General features: G+C 34.7%; 1 protein-coding gene across 2 annotated transcripts in view; it reads right to left on the bottom strand.

Annotated features, from left to right (window-relative positions):
• Positions 1–25,861, bottom strand: part of didum (dilute class unconventional myosin) — a 190,211-nt gene that overhangs the window by 93,529 nt on the left and 70,821 nt on the right. Inside the window, exon 1 of one of the 2 annotated variants that reach the window (XM_069832089.1) lies at positions 19,414–19,613. The exons of the other annotated variant lie outside the window; for it this stretch is intronic. Within the exon in view, the coding sequence (XP_069688190.1) occupies positions 19,414–19,575 (162 nt within the window). The 5' untranslated portion in view covers positions 19,576–19,613. Of the gene's footprint in view, positions 1–19,413; positions 19,614–25,861 lie in introns of those variants that run through there. 2 annotated transcript variants of the gene reach the window in all.

Here is a 25,861-nt window from a genome sequence, read left to right on the forward strand (position 1 = left end):
TTACTTTTGGTGTAGCGGAACCATAGTATACCACAGTCTAGTATATACAGTCACGAAGCTCAGTACGTAGTAAATATGCATCCATAGATAGTTGCTAACCACTAGGATCGCTACTATCGCCTCATTACAGACAATGCGAAATAGTACCGGCACAGTCTATTGTTCCTAGTACCCTCATAAACTCAAGCTTCGGTGACTGTATATACTAGACTGTGAGTATACCTTGAAAATTATAAGGTATGTATAGAAGTAAAGTGAGTTATACGGGAATTATCGAAATATAAGCCTGATATATGATCAAGTTTTTTTTTTTTTTTTTAATTTATTAAATTCGAAATCGTCGTCCCAGGACATAACAGAGTAAGTTATATCTTCAGACAGATCTCAACCTAAGGAATTCGGTAGTATGTAAAGATTGTTTTTGTTCTACAGCAGCCGTGACCAAAGCGGGTGTCGTGATTACATCGTGTAATCACGACACATGCTCTAACCAGTCATATTCTATCACAGATGGGTTTATGTTTTGAATCTAATGGTTTTTTGCTTTATCAAGAGAAGACTATCAACATAACTTTTACCCTAAATCATGTAATAAAAAAGGACAACATACAAAACTATACCAAATTTCTAGGACATTTTATAGACTCCAGTTTAACATGGGAAAAACATATCGAATATATATGCACAAAATTATCAAGAGTTATATATTTATTAAAAAAATTAGTGACTTGTGTTTCTCAAAATTATTTAAGATGTGCCTACTTTTCGTTCTTTCAGTCGATAATTAGGTATGCCTTAATTTTCTGGGGTAATGGTAGCAAAATTGGGAGCCGTCTTGATTTTGCAAAAGAAAGCCATTAGAATTCTATGTCAATCAAACTATCTTGAATATTGTCGACCTCTTTTCAAACAATCACAGATATTAATTGTCATAAATTTATATATATATATATATATATATATATATATATATATATATATATATATATATATACGACCTAGTCCTTTACACTCGACAAAATATAGACAATTACTCATTAAAAGCCAATATACATGATCATGAAATCAGAAATAGTGAACAAATTAATATTCCATACTGTAGATTACATAAAACTAGTACAAATTTTTCTGTCATGGGGATGAAATTATATAATAAGCTTCCCAGTCAATATTATAAGTTACCAACCAATAGCTTCAAAGCTAGATTTTATAATTGGCTTTTAATTAATCCTTTCTACTCTGTAGATGAGTTTCTTCACATAAATTCACACGAAATTGTTTTTTAATAAATAAAGTTATTTAAATTAGTTACAATTATTTTTCTGTTGCTGAGTTTTTCAACACAAATTTGTATGAAATTGTATTTTAATAAATAAGTTTAATTGCAATTTAGTTAGTTCTCTTCAATTTAAAAGTTACAAATTATTTCATGTTTTCATTGTATTACTTAAATTTTACTGTTTCTATTATTAGTGTTTTTTTAAATGTATTTATATGTTTTTTCAATGTATTCTGACGAAGCCTAAAACTGTATGTCTAATGGCCAAATAAATTGAATTGAATTTAATTTAATTGAATTCAAACGGGTACGAGGAGTTTCCTGTACATTGCTGTGTGTTTCAGTCACGTACTGAAGGCAAGCAGTGGCGGTATCATGTCGCTCTACAAACTCTGTCTCTACAAGCAGTAAGAGGTGGTTTTGTAAATTATAAGGAGAACTTTTTTGTTGTTCTGTCGGACAAAATGTAATATGTTTACTCAACGGTTCAGTTAGGAGTATATAGAAACATTAATTGCCACGCTGAATAATTTATTATTATTCTTATTATTATTATTATTATTATTGTTATTATTATTATTATTATTATTATTATTATTATTATTACTGACCACTAAGTATGTGTTCCTATAATTCTTCTGTACGTGCATGAATATTGATATTTTTAGATCTTCTCCCTAGAAGGATAAAATTATTAGGTTTTATCTCAATTTTAATCTTCTAACAAATACTACATCATAACCTGTGTAAAATGACTTTACCTTTTTATTATCATGTTTCTAAATGTAAATTCTCAACAAGAGAAGACACGTTCTGCTGTATGTCGCCAAGGCGCATGAAGTGTAGCAATGTATATTGTGACATTGCGTAAAGGCCATCATTGCGCTCCTGCTACCTTAACCAACAGTCCTCCAGTCGTTCTGGACGTTATTGCCCAGAGGAAAATTTTCTCCCCTCCTCACGGCATTGAACCCATGCCCTTTCAGTTCATAACCAGTCTATCTTAGTTCTGGATTCCTTTATAAATTTATAACAATTATACAGCAGTTAAATTGCCCAATCTTAACGACTGAACTTTTAACCTTTTAAATAAACAAATCCCAAGGACGACAGTCTAATTATTTTAATTCACGACACATTTTAACTATAAAGGTGGTTTTGTTTCTATGAGTTGATAAGTAATAATGAAACAAGATTGGAACAAGAACGCCAAGAAAAATCGAAGCACTAACAGAAAATCTGCAACAAGGCTGCTTCTGTCTTCAGATGTAGCACTACCTGACAGGGATCTCTTTGTAAGAAAATTTGATAGAGCTTACTGACGGGCATGCAATATGTCAGATCGCAGACACAGACATGCAGAAATTGACGATACTGTAAATGCTGTTTCTTGCTCGGGCAATGAACTCCCGTCAGAGTTTGATCTTTCGACCATTTCAGGTCTTTTAATTTTAATCTTACAGATACCAGGCGTTAAGTGACAAAACTGCAGTAACGTGGGTTAACACTACACATGTTCTCCATCTGCTAGTCCACACTTGTGGAGTAACGGTCAGCGTGTCTGGCCGCGAAACCAGGTGACTCGGGTTCGAATCCCGGTCGGGGCAAGTTACCTGATTGAGGTTTTTCCGCGGTTTTCCCTCAACCCAATACGAGCAAATGCTGGGTAACTTTCGGTGCTGGACCCCGGACTCATTTCACCGGCATTATCACCATCTCATTCAGACGCTAAATAACCTAGATGTTGATACAGCGTCGTAAAATAACCCAATAAAATAAAAAAAATCCATCTGCTACAATAGAGAGTGTTAAAAAAAAGTATCAAATATTTTAGGAGATGATAACAAGGAAATAATGTCTAATAAACATGGGTCCTACAACACATACTTTCTGAGGTCTGAACACTTGTTCATAGGAGGTGCTCAATGTGACGTCCATTCATGGCAATGCATTTCTCTGCCCTACAATACAGCAGACTGCCAGATAATCATGCCGTAGTTGACACCCCTGGCATGGAATACTGATACGTCGCACGGAATAATGAAAACAAAAGTCTGTTGCGGATATGAGCGGGGTTCAGCAGAGATGGTGTTGTGAATTTTCGTAATCAGCATGTGTAGGCTGATGAAAATCCCCATGCAGTTGAAGAAACAAGGCGTCAGCACCGATTCTCAATCAACTTATGGACAGGCGTTCTTGGTGATAGATCAGCGTTCCTCAGCGCAGAGCACCCTGGGGCTAGCGTTGCTTACCCACGGAAAACACAGTGCACCATGGTGCACTCGTAGCTGCTAGCAGGTATGCTCTCTACCTCTTCCTGCTGCACGACGGTGCACACGGGACGGCACCGCTTACGCTTTGTACATTTCAGCGAGTGCTGACGACCACTGTGATAGATTAATAGGGTCATACTTGCTACCACAGAGATTAACTGGGAATCATTATCAGGACTTTCTTATTAACGTATTAAAACAAATTTCAAAGAGTGCGTGATTCTTTACGCCGAGGGGCTGAGAAATGCATTGCCATGAATGGACATCACATTGAGCACCTCTTATGAACAAGTGTTCAGATCTCAGAAAGTATGTGCTGTAGGACCCATGTTTATTAGACATTGTTTTCTTGTTTTGATGCATACTAACACCTCCTGAAATATTGGATACTTTTTTAACACCCTGTATACGAAACCACTCTGATGAGGGACAGCGGCCATTCGTGCTCGAGGCAGGTTCGAACCCAAATATAGTCCCCACAGAGTAAAACTGCTACAACAAATTAAATGAGACAGAAAATTTTACCTGAAAATGGAAAAATTTCTGTCTACTTGATCATCATTTAATAATGTGTCTTTCCTGTAACATTAACAGGCTTCCGAATGACAATGGTATAGTGCCGCAAGCAGTTCTAATATCTCTCTTGGAAGAGTTCGAATCATTACTCAACCACAATTCCGAGAGACGCACTAAATTTTTGCTCAAGCATTCTGAGTAGTCTCCAATACTCTCCACCATTTTCCCTTACAACGATTAGGATTAAGTCAAGAAAACGATGAAAGAAGACAGCATTTCACTGTTTTCAATTAAGTATTAAATTTTAAGCCATACCTGCACAAACAGCGCTCAACGAGCTCGCGCGTTCCTTCGGAGCGGGAGAGCTGTGTTTACCGCTCGCCGAAACGGAGAGGAAGATACGTCAGAATGACATAGACTTGCTATAGGTAGAGGAGAGGGGAAACGACCACTCAATTATCTAATGAAGTGCAGTGTGTAGGCCTATTCTCAGTAACTGTTTCACGTTACTTACCTACTGCTACAGTACAGTATGGAGGAATCTAAAAGACGGAACATAACATTTAACGATTTACAGCTCGAACTTATTGATCTTCAATGTGACCTAAGGGCTAAAGATCGTTTGAATAATACTACTAGCCTGGTTGAGTTTTACAAGACTAAACATTAGCAATAATATCCACGACTACACAGGCTGGCTGTGAAAATGATTGCTAGGTTTGGCTCAAAATTTATATTTGTGAGCAACTGTTTTCTATAATCAACTTTAATAAAGGCAGACATCGAGCTTCTGTAACTGATGTTTCATTACGATCAGTAGATTACTGTTCCTTCCAGCTGCCAACAGCATAAAACCTCGTTTTCATCTACTGATAAATAAAAATATAACAAAATGATATTGTACATTTAAGTAGCTATAGAATTTCTATTATTTCTGTAAAATAAATATTTCTTTAATAATTAATAATAGTCCAAGATAGTTTTGCAAACACTGAACGGGAATTTATTTCATAAACACTCGTAATAGTACTTCCTTTTGTGTATATTCTGTACGAGATCACCCCTTCTTCAGTTCACCCTCATACAGAGCGCAGCTAATATCTGCATTCCGCTCATGAGCTGTGAGCCGGCTCGGAGAGCGCAAACCTTGTGCAGGCCTGTTTTAAACATTGAATTTATGTACACAGTTTCAGAGTGATGTACGTATGGTATGAAAGAACTATATATCTTACTGACAAAATGATGAAATGCTATTTGAGCGGCATTGCCATTTTGATTATCAGGATAAAAATTAATACATGAAGAATTGTAACACTAGGCCAGATCAACAACATGGCCGCAATTCTTTTGGTCAACTGATAAACGTGTACAGTTGACGATCATTCTGCTCTCGTGTTAATAGCTTTATTTACAGCCGCACCAGAAAGTTGTATAGCACAATGCTCGAAACATTACCGCAAGATTGTTACAAAATTAGGTACTGAAAAAAAATATATAATTATGTTATCACAAATTAATTACGCATAAACAAAATTTTATTTTCAGGAACTAGTCGAAGATCCTCATGTAATCCCACGTACCAGTCACCGAGGTGACAAAGGAGTGCATGAAGACAGAGGTTGTCTTGCATCCTGTACTCGTGTTCAGTTCAAGGTTGCAGACGTGTACAATACAGACACTGCAGTTAAAAGGTCGCAAGGTTTAACAGGAACTGTGTCAGTGGAGCTGAGCGCCAAGCACTGAATGTATTAATGCCAATCAACTACGATGTTTTATGTATGGAATGAATCTCAGGTCAAGTAAGCCCAATACATTATTACAACATTAATCTCTGTCTTTCTTCCTTCCATTAATTCTCTATTTATTTTCTCTCATTCTCTAATTCCTTTCATCTATACTTCTCTCACACTTAATTTTTCCCTTTTTCTTTACTTTAAATTTTTGTCCTTTTCCCCTTATCTAATGTATTTCTTTTCTACCTCTTATTTGTCTCCCCTGTTTATTATTATTATTATTATTATTATTATTATTATTATTATTATTATTATTATTATTACTAGCCGTACCCGTGCGCTCCGCTGCACCTGTTAGAAATAAATGTAAAGTAATTACATAATTAAAATAGGACGTTTGATCCAGGGAACATTCGTGTTTGTTAGAAGGATAAATCGTTTAATATGTTACTTAATTGAAATTGTATTTAAATATTAAATTGCGATCATTTTGGTCCAGAGAGCACTCATTTGGTGCAATGACAATTTCTTTAACATGTTTCTTATTTGTTATTACATGCAACTATAGTTTAATGAAGATTGACATATCATTTAGCTTTAATGTGTAAACTTTATATTACTTGCTATATGGTTCCATTGAATTAAGGTAATAACCAAAGCTCGGAACTTGGGGACTTGTGTGTCGTGTGCATGAGTAAGGTTACAGGTACAATGTACACAAAGCTCACGCTGCAAGTGCTCAGGGACAGTCGTGTGTACTAAGAAAGTGGTCACATCGAATGACAGGAAGACGGACGAGGAAACTGTGTCGTGTCGAAGCCAATGACATTCAGATAATTAATTAGAGGTAAACGGTCTGTTTGAAAATAAGAAAATACGTATTATTCGAATGGGTATTGTATACGTTTGAAAATATATTTCTTAAAATTTAGGTACAGAATTTCGCGGAGGAATTCTGAGACGGTACATTATTTTCTTCGAATGGAGAGTTTATATTTTGTAACTTGTGTCAAACACAAACTAGAGATTGGAAACGGGCATTCATTGAAATACATTTCAGTCCCTTAAAACGGTGGAAAATTTGTCCATAGCCATGGATCAAGTCGTAGTGGAACCTTCCCTAGTAGTAACATAGAAATTGAAAACTATTTTCGAGACAAATTTAGGATACTTATCTTTCTCAGATACGAGATCAGCTAGCAACTACTGAAAATCGAACAGGAAACAGTGACAGTGAAAACATTCAATACTTTATTTCGGCCTAAGACTTTATAATAAAATTACAAACCATTTTCCAAATTTGAAATTTTTTAAAATTGAAGCTTTTAAAAAATAAATTTGTAAAATTATCCACGATATAATATAATATTAACAAATGTATTTTTTTACCTTTTATTTCTGTCTACTATATTCTTGTTTCTATTGAATGTCACTGGCTTCTGTCGAATTGTCAATTTATATTAAATGTGTATTTTTCTCTCTTTTTCTCTTTCTTCTTTATTCTTGCTCTTATGTTGTATTTATTGGTTTGAATTAAGTTACTTACTGTATTTAGTAAAGTGTCCTTGTAAATTTTATGTTATATTATTGACTAAGACCATACCGTACACGAGCCTGGCTCTTACGGTAGTGGCTAGAAACATTTTTGTTTTATAAATGTAATTTGTATTCAGTAGGTAGCTAGTTAAAATAAATAAAATAAAAAAAATAATTTTGCTCCCGTCACTTCATGTGACGTGGAAATAAGTTTCTTTCGTTTCAAATCATGTTTAACTAACAGACGAAGAAGGTATGGGTTCGAAAAATATTCGAATGTATGTAGTCATACACTGTAATAAAATATACAGAGCAGAACTGTAAATTTTATATATTTTGCATGTTTATTTATATATATGTTATAAAATTACTTGTTTCAACCTACCATAATATTATCATTATGTTGTTCCAGCCAGGAACCACTTTTATAGCAGACCTTACAGTACCTCTGTGCTGGAAGCAGGAGTTTGTTGTCATTGAAGTCCGGTCGCTTAGCCACGTTCAAAGACACAAGTCCCCAAGTTCCGAGCTTTGGTAATAACTTAATTTTAACCGTTGTTTTCTACGTCTTCAGTAAATGGCGCTTGGCCCACTATGGTTCTGAACCCTTCAAATAACTTAAATAGTGATACAGCATAAACAGTGATATGTAATTATATTTCTTTCTTTCGAAAATGTAAGAATTCACGATCTCCTATGTACCTTTGCCATGGAATTAATAAATGAGTTTTTTCTTCCTACTCAAAAATTTTATATTTTGCACATGGGAATTACTGCAGGAACAACAACGCTACAATCTGAGGCGGCGGAGAAAACGTATTGTATTGTTATTTTAAAAGTCTATCAGACCTACCAAATTTTGTATAGAATAAAACTTATCGGAAATCATTTTTAAAGAAACTTTTGTTATGTAATATTTTTCACAAAAAAAAGCAATAATAAGCGAGATATTTCGATTTAATTCAGGCCCCGTTAAATGAAGTATTTTGAATGCCATATAGCCTAAAATCTAAATTACAACGAACTTAATTTATATTTCAATTTTCATCGAAATCCGTTCAGCCATTATCGCATGAAAAGGTAACAAACATCCAGACAGACAGACATACAAACAAAAATTTCAAAAAAGCGATTTTCGGTCTCAGGATGAATAATTATACATGTTAACACCAATTATTTTTGGAAAAGCGAAAATTACCAGAAAAATTTTGGTTACATATTTATTATTATATTATATTATATAAATGGCGGCCGAGTAGCTCAGTTGGTAGAGCAGCTGGCTACGGACTGAAAGGTCCGGGGTTCGATCCCAGGTGGTGACAGGATTTTTTCTCGTTGCCAAACTTTCAGAATGGCCCCGAGGTTCACTCAGCCTCCTATAAAATTGAGTACCAGGTCTTTCCCGGGGGGTAAAAGGCGGTCAGAGCGTGGTGCCAACCACACCACCTCATTCTAGTGCCGAGGTCATCGAAAGCATGGGGCTCTACCTCCATGCCCCCCAAGTGCCTTCATGGCATGTTACGGGGATACCTTTACCTTTTTACCTTTTTTATATTATATAAAAAGTGCGTTGATGACGGATGTACTCCGATAAGAAAGTTTTTAATTTGTTGTGGGGGCTCTTGAATCTCAGAAGCAACAACTTTTACAACAGCGTAACATAATCTGCTTGGCTCATTACCCAATTTTTTTTGCATTGCACTTATTGCATATAGGCTATATAGTCTATTTTATGTATTTTAACACGATTCGATTGAGCATAGTTAAAATTTGAATTATAAAATAATGGATTGCTAAGCTAACGTACTATTACTGCATACTAAATCAATACACTCTCGTTGTTCGTTAATTCTCTAAGATTAAAATGTGTGTGTACATAAATATTATTTTAAGAAATACAGAAAACTAATGTACAAAATAGCCTATCAAATTTTCTGTGCATAAGAAGCTATTTTAATCTTATCTGTCCTCGATTTACTAAGAAGTTACTGCAATAACATTATAGCAGTATGTCCATCTAGAGAAACTACACTTTCCAATGGTGAAATAATAATTAATTATACAAATCGGTTAATATAGCTTCCGATAGGTATTACTTCATACAAACATAGAAACATTGTCTGTAGGCAAAGTTTAATAGCTTTCGATTGTTGCTGTCCAAAGCCCCTTTTTCGATTGTTGTTGTCCAAGGCCCCTTATAGACGAAGTCATTTGTTTTTTAATTCATTACACGGCCTTAGATGGCAGTTATTTTAATTTTAAAACTCATTTATCTCATTAAATATCAGTCCTATCAAAATTTTGTAAATAATAAAACTTATCGGAAATCATTTTAAAGAAACTTTTGTTATGTAACATTTTTCACAAAAATCAATAATAAGCGAGATATTTCGATTTATTTAATTCAGGCCCCCTTATAACTCCCCTTTTAAATAAAGTATTTTGAATGCCATATAGCCTAAAATCTAAGTTATAATGAACTTAATTTATATTCCAATTTTCATATAAATCGGTTCAGCCATTATCGCGTGAAAAGGTAACAAACATACAGACAGACATACAAACAAAAATTTCAAAAATGCGATTTTCGGTTTCAGGGTGGTTAATTATATATGTTAGGACCAATTATTTTTGGAAAATCGAAAATTACCAGAAAAGTTTCGGCTACAGATTTATTATTAGTATAGATTATCATTATCATTATTATTATTATTATTATTATTATTATTATTATTATTATTATTATTAGTATGTATGTATAGCTAAGAGAAAAACAAAAACGTCGGCGAATCACACAAAAAAGATCGCTAATCCGAAGTTTAAGTTACAGATGTTTACATATTTTGATGTATTTAATATCCTGCGTATTCAGAAGCACATTGCCTATTTTGAAAAAAAAATACATTTTAATTATTTATTTTCTTTTTGTCATTTTAAAACCTGTAACTCCTCAATTTTCGTTTCAGAAGTGTACAGTAGTGGCAAAAAAAAAACCGGACCGACCCTTGTAGCTATTTCAGAGCACGATAGACTGGTAACTAAGACTTTCGTGGTTCGAATCCTGCCTGGGAAGGAAACTTTTTTTTGTTCCTTATTCAATTTTATTCCCAATTCTTTTCGATTGCTGCCAAAATTCATGTTCTGGGAATAATAAGTTAATTAAGTAGTAAAATATCGCTGCAATCGAAAAGTATTGGGAATAAATTTGAATAAGGAACAAAAAAAAAAGTTTCCTTCCCAGGCAGGATTCGAACCACAAAAGTCTTAGTTACCAGTCTATCGTGCTCTGGAGTGAACAAGGCTCTGAAATCAGCTACAAGGGTCGGTCCCGTATTTTTTTTTTTTGCCACTGCTGTATATACCGCCTTCCTTCTGTCTCCCATGTAAGCATCAAACATTATTTTTGCGCTGATGTTTGTATATCTATAGCAGTGGTCAACAATTAAACGTCATACGAAATAGTCCGCAAAACACAGCAAAGGGGGAGGTGGAAGCATGGAGGTTTAAGAGGAGAAGTTGCGGAACACCTTCAGTATTGCAAGTTTTACGTACACAGAGACGGAAAGTAAACATACGGTACCCAAACTAAAGAAAAGTCCAATTAAGTTTACGTCAGTGTATATTTGTTCATTTCTTTTTCATTTTTGTTTGATTTGATTTCTTTCTTCTGTTACTTTATACACAATTATTTAAAAATTATGATGGATGTGTAATTGACTCATTAAAATTAGGAGTCACGCTGCATGAGGCCAATTTTAACTGAGCAACGAGATGTTCGTCTATCATACGAGACATTCTTTTTGATTTTACAACTTTCATTTTAGAAAAAAAAAATGTTCACAAATATAGTAGAATATACAGAGTGTTTAAAAAATACGGGGCATAATTTCAGGTATGTATTTCCCACATGTAGACAATCAAAATAGTTCATTACAACATGTGTCCGAAAAATGCTTTATTTCCGAGTTATGGCCTTCACAACATTGAAATTCACCGGAAAGTTTTTTTTTCCGCAGGTCGTTGCCGTCAAAGGAGACATTAAGAGGGCACTCTGACAGTTCATTCCGAGGCGAAGGTTACATTCAGTGTTGTGTAGGCGTTAGACTGTGCGACGTGTATTCAAATCAAGAGCTGGCAGAGATACACTTCATGTACGGTAAGGCGGACGGCAGTGCTGCGCTGGCTCGTCGTTTGTACCAGGAGAGGTACCCACAGCGACAATGTCCAGATCGGAAGACATTTGTACGTCTCCATTACCGTCTGTGCGAGTATGGAAAATTTAACTCTCCTGGTTTGGGAAGGGGACGACCAAGATCTGCAACTCCAGAAGTACAGAAGGAGATTCTGGAGGCTGTGACACACGAAGGGTAGCGTTGCAAGTCAATGTTCCACATACGACTGTCTGGAGACTGTTGAAAGAGTATCAATTGTATTCTTATCATTTGCAACGTGTACAGGCCCTGTCACCAGCAGATTACCCTGGTCGAGTTAGGTTCTGGCAGTGGTTCTTGCAGCAGTGTGGTGTAAATCCGAACTTTCCTGCCTTAATATTATTTACAGATGAAGCACAGTTCACACGAGATGGCATAACAAATTTCCACAATCAGCATGTATGGGCGTATGAAAACCCACGTGCAACTGTTCCATCTCATCACCAGGTGCGGTTCTCCCTCAACATGTGGGCCGGTATCATTGGTGATCGATTAGTTGCACCCCATGTACTTGTAAACAGACTTACGGGGTAGGCGTACACAAACTTCCTGGAAAACACCATACCTCATGTTTTAGAAGACACTCCACTGATCAATCGTCAACACATTCACTTCTTGCATGATGGCGCTTCTGCACACTTCAGTCGTACGGCTCGCCGGTACTTGGATCGAAGGTTTCCTGATCGATGGATAGGTAGAGGTGGCCCATTTGCTTGGTCTCTACGCTCACCTGATCTGAACCCTCTCGATTTCTACTTGTGGGGCCATTTAAAATCATTGGTTTATTCGTCTCCGGTGCCTGATTTGGAATCCCTTCGGGATCGAATTGTGGCATGTTCTGAGGACATACGCAATACTCCTGGAGTTTGGGATCGTGTTCGCAGGTCAATGAGGCGAATTTCAATGTTGTGAAGGCCATAACTCGGAAATGAAGCATTTCCGGACACATGTTGTAATGAACTATTTTGATTCAAATTAAGCTTTCAGGAATAACTCCCTGTAAAGTTAATTTGAATAATTTTTCCCTCGAAATTATTCAACTATTTTGATTGTCTACATGTGGGAAATACATACCTGAAATTATGCCCCGTATTTTAAACACCCTGTATGAATGAACAAGTAACGGCTAAGGAGAGGGAGATCATGCCTTACCCCTTCACCCTGTTTGTGTGCTAAAAAGTTGAATCGCGAGTCAAGAAATGCCGACCACTGTCTTAGAGAATATTTTTGTAAAAATAAATCTCAGTGGGAATGGTGGGTTCCACTGTACAGTTAGGTTTATTGTACTGCTACTTAAATGTATTATTGCATTATTAATGTCTGCCTGGGTAGCGTAATCGGTATAGCGCTGGCCTTCTGTGTTCGAAGTTGCGGATTCGATCCCGACCCAGGTCGATAGCGTTTAAGTGTCCTTAAATGCGACAGGCTCATGTCAGTAGATTTACTGGCATGTAAAATAACTGCTGCGGGACAAAATTCCGGCACACCGGCGACACTGATATAACCTCGGCAGTTGCGAGCGTCGTTAAATAAACCAATAAACCATAATTGAAGGGTTCAGAGCCATGGTGGGCCAAGCGCCATATATTAAAAGCGTAGAAAACAAGGATTAAAATTAAGTGATTAGCATAATTCAATGAAACATATAGCAAGTAATACAAAGTATACACATTAAAACTAAATAATGTACCAATCTTCATTAAACTATGGTATTCATTTATCTTTCTCCGTTTTTAATAAATGGCGCTTGTCCCACTATAACTATGAACCCTTCAATTTAGGCCTAAATTTCATTATCAATTGTTCCTCTAAAGAATCAACCGACAATTCATGTAAATATATATGGAGATGAATCGTTCATTCTTGTCCTGTCCATTTTATTTCATTTTTATCCCGTTTTGTGGACACGAAGTTTTATTTCCTTTTTCTTACATAGGGTACCTATTAATTTGCCACTAATGCCAGGACATAAATAAAGCAATAAATATTACAAATGAGATAAATGTGACAATCGGTTTCACAAAAATGTGACAATCAACAGATCTCACAAAATCAAGTCCGTTAAGCTCTTATTGCGTTGTTGAAAGTTAAATACTTTACTTCCTTAAAATGAATAAACGAAAAGCAAAACCGGACGTACTTTAAGTTTCCACCATGTCCACTAAAGTCCCAAAATATTTATCTTATAACTTATAAGAAGAACCAACACTGCAGATATACAAATACGATTCAATTGAGTAGGTACTGCTTTCATCAAAACAATACAGTAAGCATGGGTTTATATAAATATTTCGGAATGTTAGTACGTATTATAGCGACTTCATTACTGACGATGCCATGCATAAAAATGTGAAATTCTGTTCTTATATCTTTTCCTTCTTTACTGCCTATGTTTTATAGCTCTCCTCCCCTGCATCCAGCGTTCCAGAATTACGAGAACAGCTTCTTTAGCCTCTAATCAAAAGATAACGCTGCTGTTACACTTAAATTAATATCGACATGCACATAATGCAGAACGTTAAATTCAAGTGTAACCATGAATTCGTGAATCGTACTCAGTAACAGATTTGGGCTTTATTTTACACTGGTTTACTCTCCGAATATTCTAGCCATATTCACAATCAACAGTTTTTCTTTTCTTTTAAGGAATTGCCATAGCGAAATCCAGTTATTTTAAATTCTTGTGAAGGAGAGTGATGAATGAAATGAATATACAAATTCTAACAGACATGCTGTTAATTTCAGTATTGTAAATTTAATAATCTGATTGCTTTGTACTGTATATTTTTAGTAGAGCCACCAATGTAGCTCAGTCGACAGACTCACTGGCCTGATGATCCGGAGCTGCGCTCGGGCTTGGTTTGGATCTCCCTTTGGTCTAATTGGTTGGCTTCTTCCGAGGTTTTCCCCAGCCGTGGGATTGATGCCGGGTGGTCTATGGCGAGTCCTCGGCCTCACTTCACTTCACCCCGTTTGGTCTGATTACCTGGTTGAATTTTTTCCGAGGTTTTCTCCAACCATAAGGTAATCTGTTAGCGAATCCTCGGCCACACCTCAACTCACTACATCTCGTCAAAAAAATTGTAAAAAATTGAAATTGTAAAAACTTGTAATTGTAATCTTGAAAAATTTTGACTTGTTCCACATCTTTTAAAGCTTCATTGCTAATGTAAGATCTATGGGATACAATAAATAAATGAAATAACTTAAATTTTTACCACTTTCTTTCTGTGCTTTTCTCATTACTTGAAGATGGTACTATACTGAGACACATCAGGATTATTACATATTTTATGTTTTTTTTTTTTTTTTTTACATCAACATGCAGGGTATAGAGGTAGTGCCATAAATTCATAATGCTACAAAACTACGCGAGATTTTTGAGAAAATTCACTTTTCCGTTACTTTACATCGGAAGTGATAAAGCTAACTCAAATTTGCGTCTACATAACAATCACAATCCATCTACCTACACATCGAAATCTACGAATATGTGGTTCTAAGGTAAAATATGATGTCATGTTTTGTAGTTGTTAGGAGCGAGAATTTAAAGTTTGAAAGGCTTATAAAATCATATCATGTTTAGTAACAAATTATTAGAGAAAAAACTAATAGAAATATGCATGTCATCTTTCGTCACAATAAAGATACCATCAGGATGCATAACATATCGCAAAATCTCATTTTCGCCAAAAATTGGCATATCACCTTTCGTCTTGGAACCATATAAATATATTTATAATATATACCTAACAGAGTCTTTAAAATAGAGAGTAAAATTTCGGGAACAGATTCTTAATATATAGGGATAGAGGGAGAAGATTAGGTCTGGAAATGCTTAATTTCGTATTTATTATGATTATTATAACATCTCTTCACATTGCCTTGGAGAAATTCAACATGTTCACCTAGAAATAACGGAAATTTATCCAAAAGACTGTGAACAAATATGCATTATTAGTTATAAACTGTATAAATAAAAGAACAGCCCAAATTACAGAAAAGTGTATTTCTTCAAAATCGACTAACAAGCAAATAATCTCATCGGGGCAGATAAAATAGTTAATTTTTTTCTTTCACCATGTTAGTAATGTCAAAAGAATTTCTTATACAAATTTTGGCCACTCGACCGCAATTACGAGTACCATGAGAAAATAAGTTCGCCAGAGGCCGTTAACAGAAATAAAACACAATTTCATCGGAAAAATTTATTGGAACAGACACCGCAATTGTTGAGCTATTTTTCAACTTATTCCCCACTGGAACTGAGACATCTGTCATATCATGAGATCAGCAGAGATGCAGACGGCTGTCAAACGCTGGTTCCGAGCTCAGGTAGCTGACTTCTGCGACACAAGGATACAAAAATTGATCTCATGGTATGACAAATGTCTCAACTCCGGTGGGGGATATGTTGACAAATACCGCAACAATAATTGCTGTACTGTTTCAATAAATCTTTCCATGCAATTGTGTTTTTTTCTGTAAACGGCCCCAGAGAAAATCACTTTTTAGACGGCCTTGTAATTGCGGTCGAGTGGCCAAAATTTGTGTAAGCACTTCTTTTGACATTATTAACATGGTGGAAGAAAAAAAAACTTTTTATCTGCCCACATCAGAATGTTTGCTTGTAAGACTTTTTTTAGACTGATTGGTGTATTTAAATAATCAGAGTAGGATGAGATATTTCTTTATAACGTATCTTTAAAAAATATGTATTAGACCTACAGCATAGATTTCAAAAGAAATTTAGAAGAAAAAGAAAGGTCTTTTGTAAGAAAATAATTCCTTACACAGACCTAGACAAAAAAAAAAAACCTCAATGTCTTCATTTTAAATTCATAGCGCAGCAGCCCGGAGCGTAATAACTAATAACGCATAACGCATAGGTCTGAATACTTTTTATATGAGTCAGGCGGACCAACATCAACATTAACGTTCCTGCATATTTTCTGCAGCATCATGGAGAGAGACAAGTAATCCGTGTAAGGCCAAATGACTACCTCATAGCATTTGCTGAGTATCAAAAAAGCATCTCTTCCATCATGAACTATCATTTCTGCAGGCTGACTCGCAAGTATTGTGTTATTTCCTTAAAGGACAACCACAATGTTCATCGTACACAAAAAAAAAAAAAAAAAAAAAAAAAAAAAAAAAAAAAAAAAAAAAAAAAATTACGAACCTCAGCGTTTCCAGCCAGTTGTGTAACCCAAGTAATAAACTTGTCTGCAATGTATTAAAAAACAATCAACATTAACTTATGAAGGTGTTTCAGCAAGTTATAGTTTAAGGCTGAGCAAATTTTATTCACTTAGCGAGGAAGGTCACCACAATTCAACGCTTCTCGAGCAAAGAATGCATTTCGCCTTTTTTTTTTTTTTTTTTCAGGCGTTGAAACTGGCAGATTATACTGGTAAGAGAGTAACACAATTAAGATCTTAGTTTTGTTATATTAATTTACAAGCATTTATGACAATTGAGAACGTAACAATTGATTACTCATCCGAGCTTCTGTTCACTGATTTTAATGTTTTGAAAATTAAACAGATTTATTATATTGCCTTATTAAACTTCATACATAAAAATCGTAATAAATTCAAATTGTATCATCATAAATATGGAACTAAAAGATCCGATTTTATACGACTAGAGAAACCAAAGTGTTTCACAAGCACAGCTCTAAGCCATGGTACCTACTTTGGTTCAAGGTTATATAATAAAATAATTGAAAAATACCCAAATTTGGAACATTTTAGTATCAGAAATTTCAAAAATAGCGTTAGAAATTTAATTTTTTAAAGAATATATGTTGATTTAGTATGTATATGTACTTGTGTGAGTTAAATTGTTGAAATTGTATTTTTAAAGTTAATTTATTCCTATATATTTTTTTCTTGACCCACTTTGTGTCAAATAATTATCTTTGTTTGTGTTAAGTATGTCTTTAGATAACTCCCTGAGCACGAGTTTTTACTCCTTCAGGGAAGAATATGACTGTATTTTTGTAAATGTTATTTTACTAACAATAAACAATAAACAAGGATGCCAGTAAACTGATGCATTAAACTATCTTCCTATACCTAGTTATTTATTGAACTTCAGTTAACGATTAATCAACTTAGTTACAATACATGAAGTTATTTTCTGAGTTCTTTAACAATTCAAGAAAAATTATACTAGTTTATATAAATTTACTGTATATTTTGTATAGACCTACATATTTCTTTTACTACAATGAGACGACTTATAATTCATACATCAGACTTCTATTTTTTATTCTTATGTGACGACGCTATATAAACTAGGTTATTCGGGTTTATACAATAAAAATTGGTGATAACGAGATGACATTTGAATAAATGAGGACGAAAATTCGCCATGGTATTATCTGACATTTACTTTAAGGTTAGCTTCTAATGCTACAGTGGGAATGCGGCGAAAATATATAATGTTATCAATTGAAGAGCGACCCAAAACGTTGCATTGCTTATTTCTTGCGGTAATCTCCACACGGTAATTGAATGCATTAATAACTGGCACCCACTAATCATCTTTGGCTTTGATTTTCACACCATCTGTTTTCTTGCATTGCAAACTCTTTATATTCGGTTACCAATTCCACTAATAAAGATATTAGTAAAACTGGATCCTTTATTTCTTTTGCACCATAAGTTTCGCGCTTTTATTTTCAATAAAAAGTTATAATTGCCAAAGAGATGGTCGCAGGATTTTTCAATGTGAAGCGGGTAAAACGCGTTCAGAAAAACTTTGGTTCTGACGTGACTAGCGAATAGGGATTATATAGAATGGACACTGAGCGAATTTTCCTGTGTTTTGTTTCTCTGTGCGCCGGCGTTTAGTTCCACTTTCAAACGCTAGAGGTTAGTGTAATCGAGCACAAGCTAAGATAATAATTGAGAATAGAGTTGAGACACAGGATCCAAACATCGCCTACCTTATTGCATAATCCACTAACGCTTTGCTTCAAATAAATTCAAGTTAACAGCTTTTCGTTATTTCTCAGTGACAAACTAGTTGTAATAATTATTTTTATTTTTTTTTATATACTGTATAATAAATTATATTATAAAATAATATAATACATTATAAAATTATGTATCAAATTCGTATAATATTTGTATACAATATAATATAGGTATATGGGTTTACTTCTCATAGGAGTTTTGTTTTTCCATTTTCAGCGCTATCATATCATTACATATTTTAATTGTTGATGGGCGTCAGCGTCTCAACTCTCATTATAAAGGAACTCTAGAGTCTAGACATTACAGTTAATGACAGATTTATTATTTCATCGGTCCAATTTATTTTATTTGAGTACACAATGTACCTACATGTATTAATTGTATGTGTTATATTTCCGTTGTGTCAACTGCTAGCTGGTGTGATGTCAGCGCCACCTCCTGGGAGAAAGCAGAATCTCACGCTCAAACTGGTTTGAAGGTCATTTAAATCAGTCCTGTTGCATCAAAGGTACCGACGCGAAGTGTCCATACTGTATAATTATCTATACGCTGACGTGACCTTCCTGATTCATACTATTTATCCCCAATTTTCGCGAGACTTGACAAAATATTAACATCCATCTGGAAATTGTTGATGGAATCGAAATGCACGAAAGATTGTTAACACGATTGTTGAAATTTTAGCAACAAACAACACGTCCGTGTATCTTTAACATTTGTGTTGATGAAAACGGCCCTTAGGCTTAGATGACACAAAATAACAGAAGATTAAGGCCCATATAGAAAAGCTGAAAGGAACACAGCATAACATTATCATCTGAACATGACCTACATTTCAATGAAAAAGGAATAGAGCATCAAATGGTTTGGAACACTTACACATGTGTAAAATTCACGGAATGACGCCGCAGACTGCCACTGTTGAAACCTACGAATATGATCAGCTTCAAGTTCCTTTTCTCTTTTAGCAAGCTCTTCATTCAAAGCATCTACTGGACGTTTACTAGGAGGCACATAGTCTCGCAATATCACACGAATCATGTTGTATTCACATAAATATACGCCATCACAAGAGAAGAAACAAATATCAACATGAAGGCACTTTTTCAGACACAATTACACACTAAACACACAAAGAACACAGTTACAACATATCACGTATTACCGCATGACATGTACACAATTGTAAACAATAACCATGGCGTACTGCAATCGCTGTTGGTACGCGAACGATCCTGCCGGCCTATTTACAGGACAAGTTCTACACTACATGTATTGGGATCTGCTCACAGATATTTACTAGGGCTTCCCCACTGTTTTCCAATGAGTCACAGTATTGGTGCTTTGAAAGCAATATATTTGGGTCTGAGGTTACCTGCGAGAAATATACCATATCACTGCTCCACTTTAAACAGCGTTATCACAAGAGAAAGCGACACAATGCACGTATATTATAGTCATAGTTAATATAGTAATTATTTTAACATTCATTTCAATCATATATTCAGGGACGATAAATGATGAACAGGGTTGAGAATAAAGTGTAATTTATTTGGTTTACGATATTTTATTGGTAATTTATAGACAATGTTCTCTTAACATCAAAAACCTAATCGCGGTAACTGTATACGAAAGCATAGATTAGAAGACCTAGATCGTTTTGGTACTTTTCTTATATATAGGCTATATTTTTATTTATTTACTCATTCATTTATCAATCTAATAATCTATCTATGTATCTACCTACCTAATAATCTATCTATGTATCTACCTACCTAATAATCTATCTATGTATCTACCTACCTAATAATCTATCTATGTATCTACCTACCTAATAATCTATCTATGTATCTACCTACCTAATAATCTATCTATGTATCTACCTACCTAATAATCTATCTATGTATCTACCTACCTAATAATCTATCTATGTATCTACCTACCTAATAATCTATCTATGTATCTACCTACCTAATAATCTATCTATGTATCTACCTACCTAATAATCTATCTATGTATCTACCTACCTAATAATCTATCTATGTATCTACCTACCTAATTATCTATGTATCTACCTACCTAATAATCTATGTATCTACCTACCTAATAATCTATCTATGTATCTACCTACCTAATAATCTATCTACCTACCTACCTATCCATCTACCTACCTATCTAATAATCTACCTATCTATCTATCTAATAATCTACCTATCTATCTATCTAATAATCTATCTATCTAATAATCTATCTATCTAATAATCTATCTATCTATCTACTTATCTATCTAATTATCTATCTATCTACCTACCAACCTACCTACCTATCTACCTACCTACCTAAATATCTTTTAAGTTTTGTGTCAGTATGTCACATCCTAGTTTTGCATACATTTCGTCTTTAAAATTTACAGTTCTATTTAAATGTTTATTGCGTTAAAAGATTTCAGTGCACGTTTGTGGGAACGACATAGTAATGAAGTACTCCAACCACCATTTAAAATCAAACTACAGAGTTATGCCAAATACACTATTTTATTTGGTTATGCACGAAACTACTTTAATACAAATATGCCTATATACAGTGCTGACTTTTATACATAAGTTTATTAAAAACTTAGCTCTGCGTATTTCAAAATATAATTAACTCTATTTAAAGAGTTTGAAGTTGGTCTAACAACAACAGATAATGTTAGTGCATAGTGTCTGGATGTTTTCGCCCCTCTGAAGAACAAAGCTGAAAGGGTCAGTTGTTCAAAGCTAGAACGTTGAGAGCTAATTTAGTGAATATCCTCATTGTAAAATGCCATTAGAGGAATAAAAAGTGTGGTTGGGTAGCGGAAATATGGTGACCGTTATGCACTTTATTCTGGAATAAACAAGACAATAACTCCTCTACTTGTGTAGCCATGTGGCCGGACGATGTAAAAAACTTGGGACAAAAATGCCTACGACGAGCAGAAATAATTCTATATAAAATAATAATTTCTTCAAGGGAAAAAAATTATCTGTGTGTGTATTATATCCCAAACTTTGAATGCTTTTTCGATACTTATTTTATTTATAGCTTTTGCAAAAAAAAAAAATAGAATTGTGTATTTACTTCAAGTAGTGTTTCCTGAGAAAAGAGAATGACTGCAGAAATGTTGTAGCATTCCATCACATGATATATCGTTGTAATACGACATTCAAGTTTTCTAACTATATTTTCAGAATTTGTTATTTCCGTCAATATGACGTATCTAATATAATTATAATACTAATATTAAAACACAATAATGTTTAACGTTATATTATTGTTTTATTGAAGCTAGTTTATACATAAAAATTTTCACTTTACGACATCTTCAGACGTGTGAATACAATATTATTTAACCGGTAGACAATGCGGAAATACACAGTTTGTGCATTGTGTGCGACTGAAATGATGACGAAAGGGTGTATGTTGTAACAAGTATATATATATATATATATATATATATATAGAGAGAGAGAGAGAGAGAGAGAGAGAGCGTTCGCCTACGGGTGGGGCCAGGAAAACGGCCTGCCTGCGGTGTCGCTTGCGGGAATCGTCTATCCGTAAACTTCCGCTTTCTATACTATACTCTGTAGGGTTTTAATTTTAAAAGTTTAGCACAAGTAAAGACTGATGTTTTTGAAACACTAACTTCCTGTAAAACACTTCTTAGAGATTTATTAGGAGAGCGTGTAAATGATGCACTGCTTTCATCAATTTTTTCTTCCGTCAATACTCTCTGTTTTCGCTTAGGAATTGTAGCATTTATCGACCCTGTTGTCCTTAATTTGTTAACAAGACGTCTAACAGTTTCTCTATCCTGAATTGGAGCACCCGGATATTTCACTTCAAATTGCCTACGCACCTCTCTACATGACTGTTTTCACATAGGCCTATGCATCATACATAAAAAAACTCTGTTCAAGAGTGAATTTTGCGTTTTTCATTGTTGACAAATTTTGCACACAAGCTGAATATTTATTCAATTGTGTCAAGAAACTGCACTGTACGTGTTAAATACTGCAACACCTGGCTCACAACTGATAACTTGTCGACCTTGATGTCCTTGATTGTCGAGCGTGTCTCAACAACTGCGCGTACAAAGCGGCGTATCAGTACATGCAGCTTTCCTGGCCTCACCCGTAGGCGAACGCTCTGTATATGCGTATGTGTGAATCTAGATCATTGTTGAATTGTTGTGAAGCTGTTTTGTTTCTTGCTTTGTACACTAATTTTATCTCTATGAAGGAAATATTTTCAAAAGCACTACCACCAAATATCTTACTATAATAATACCGGACAGCTAGCAGTTCTGCGCGCGAACAACACTGGTGCTGCTCCTAGGCGGCTGGTGTGGCGATACTCGCGAAATAAGCTGTAATCAACTGCAATGTATATTGTTGCTGGGCTAGTTAATAGTTTTATTAATTAGTGCTGTGTTAAAATGTCAGGGTGTATATGTGCTGTTTATAATTGCTACAATTACAGTATTACAAATTGCTCCAAATCGTACTTTCGATTTCCGAGAGTTCATAAAACGTGAGTCAACAAAATTCTGTATTAGGCCTAATGCCTTTGTCTCTGTGTTGATAGAACAATAAAAATTATCTTTTTTTTATTTAGACCTAATAAATGAACAAAAGTTATATATATATTGGAAATGTTAAGGTTTTAGCAAATTAAGTTTTATTGTTATCCACATGCCTTTACTAATTATCACAAGCATCAGATTACTACCATTTTTATCTTTACAGTTGTCAGCAATGGGTATGTAGGCTAAAGCGTTATTGTGAATTCATTCTTAATGTCAGAATTAATTTTGTCTCACTAAAGCAAAGAAAAAATACGCAACCATTAATTATTACGGAAAATAATATGAAGCATGCAATACTTGTCATAATATGCAGCTTTGATATAAAATAATATTACATTAAACACGGTACTATTCAACATTTCGTAAGTGTCTCGTATATTATTCCACATTAGTACCTCACGTTTTAAACAATAGTCCGATTTCCGCTAGATGTCAAGTCCGCGATATTTCGCACTCATGTCAATGCTGCTAGTATACAGCTGTCCGGTATTATTATAGTATGGTATTTGCTACCATCTGAGCTATATTAGTGATCCTACAAAGAAATTATCTTTCAAAATGTATTACAAACCGTTGAACTTTCAGCCACTTGAAATGATAGAATTTAACATTTGCTTAAATTGGCAAAACTTCATTTCTCACACTAGTTTATCAAACCGTGTCGGACTGTAAAGAAAACAACTATCGCAACGTCCATATTTTATATGCCGTACAATATTATAGTTTTGTGAAATTTTAATTTTCCTACCAATTTTTTTTCTATTGTACTATTAAAATTATAGCATATAGACTACTAACCTGTAGTATCATATAGGATACTTTGCGAATTTAAGGATTAAAATTCATATGGCTTTGTGATTACATGTCAAGCTAAAATACGAGTATCTGGGTTCAAATATAAATAATACAAATGTATTGTCTAATGTTACCTATATCGATGTTAGTTCAAGAAATTGTAAATACAATACTCGGTCTCTTGTTTTGAACATTATTGTCATCCTATGCTCAGAGATTCACAACATTCAAACTGAACCGTAAATTATATTTAAAAAAAAAGAAAATGTATGCAAAAAGGGGTAAAATTCCACACTAATGATACCAAAACTCGAGAAAAATACTTAAAAATAGTAAATGTTTTTTGTTTATTATTCATATTTGCAACTATTTATTATATTTTTTGCAAACAGATTCCAAACAGAATTTATAGGTAAGTTAACTGCCTGAAAAATACGAAACGAAAGGTGACTGCCTAACATCCAAACTCTGGTATTCAACACACAATTTTTAAAATGTAACGAACACCGTTAAATAAGTTCACACAACGTTACCTAATTTTATCGCATAATTATCATGATGTTAAAACTTCAAGCACGTATTAATATTCACTCGTAAGATTCAGTTAGTTATACTCTCCGATAAAATAACAGATCATCAACAGTTTTGACGAGTTGATCAGTCAAATTGAAACTTTCGTTTTACAAATTCAGAGTATCACGATAACTCAAGTTCTCTAAAATAACACTGCACACTTATATTGACAAGAAGCTTCACTTGTGTCTGTATTCACTGACTAGGCTCAACTGAAGGTGTACGTAAACACCACACTTGTATTTGTATAAACTGGATCACCCGACCGCGATATTAATATACCCCCTAATGCAGGCATTGTACACACAGTTACACCTGCAAGTTAGCACTCTGTTTCTTTTGTCTGTCTCAAGGGCAAATATGGCAATGATGAAATATTATATATTAACAGAACGATCTCACCGTCGTCACCACCACCACCACCACCCTCAGCATCACAATGTTCAGTTTAAAAAAGGTCCTCCCAGAGTTTACCCTGTCTGTCAACATTCCGTTTTCCTTTATGTGTGAATAATTGTTGATTTGAAGTAAGAGTTCCATGTGGCCTCATTCTACATAATACTCTAAGGCCCGGCTTCTTCAACCTTTTTTAAAATGCACCTAACATAGCGTTAATTAACTGTAAGTTAAAAGTATAAATTGTTGTTAAAAATATTGCGTTTCTTCAACTTTACATTTCACATTTTAACTTTCTGTTTGTTAACACTCTGTTAGGACCAGACATTCTAGAATTTAACCATAACCTATAACCAAGTATAGGCTCAATAATTCTGCTTTCTGAACTTTGACAGTTGCGATTCTCGCTTGTTTCCGTTGTTTGATTCAGAGAGAATAAAAGTCTCTCTATTCTCTCAGGTCTGCTTCTTTCCATCATTGGTATTGCTGTTGTGAAATGGAAAACACTGGAACAAAAACAAATCATGGGACTAATTTCTCTTCCTTCGAGAGAAGCCTTCTGCTGGAAACAATTACGTAGTATGAACCAATTATTGATTTTATTTTATTGGGTTATTTTACGACGCTGTATCAACATCTAGGTTATTTAGCGTCTGAATGAAATGAAGGTGATAATGCCGGTGAAATGAGTCCAGGGTCCAGCACCGAAAGTTACCCAGCATTTGCTCGTATTGGGTTGAGGGAAAACCCCGGAAAAAACCCTCAACCAGGTAACTTTCCCCAACCGGGATTCGAACCCAGGCCACCTGGTTTCGCGGCCAGACGCGCTGACCGTTACTCCACAGGTGTGGACCCAATTATTGAGAATAAACAAACAAACGGATCTGTGTTGACTGCGAAAAGTGAAGCTTGGCAGAAAATAGCCTATACCTTTGTATGAACTTCTGTTCTGTC

Source organism: Periplaneta americana, chromosome 1, assembly GCF_040183065.1.
Source record: "Periplaneta americana isolate PAMFEO1 chromosome 1, P.americana_PAMFEO1_priV1, whole genome shotgun sequence".
Taxonomy (NCBI): Eukaryota; Metazoa; Arthropoda; class Insecta; order Blattodea; family Blattidae; genus Periplaneta; species Periplaneta americana.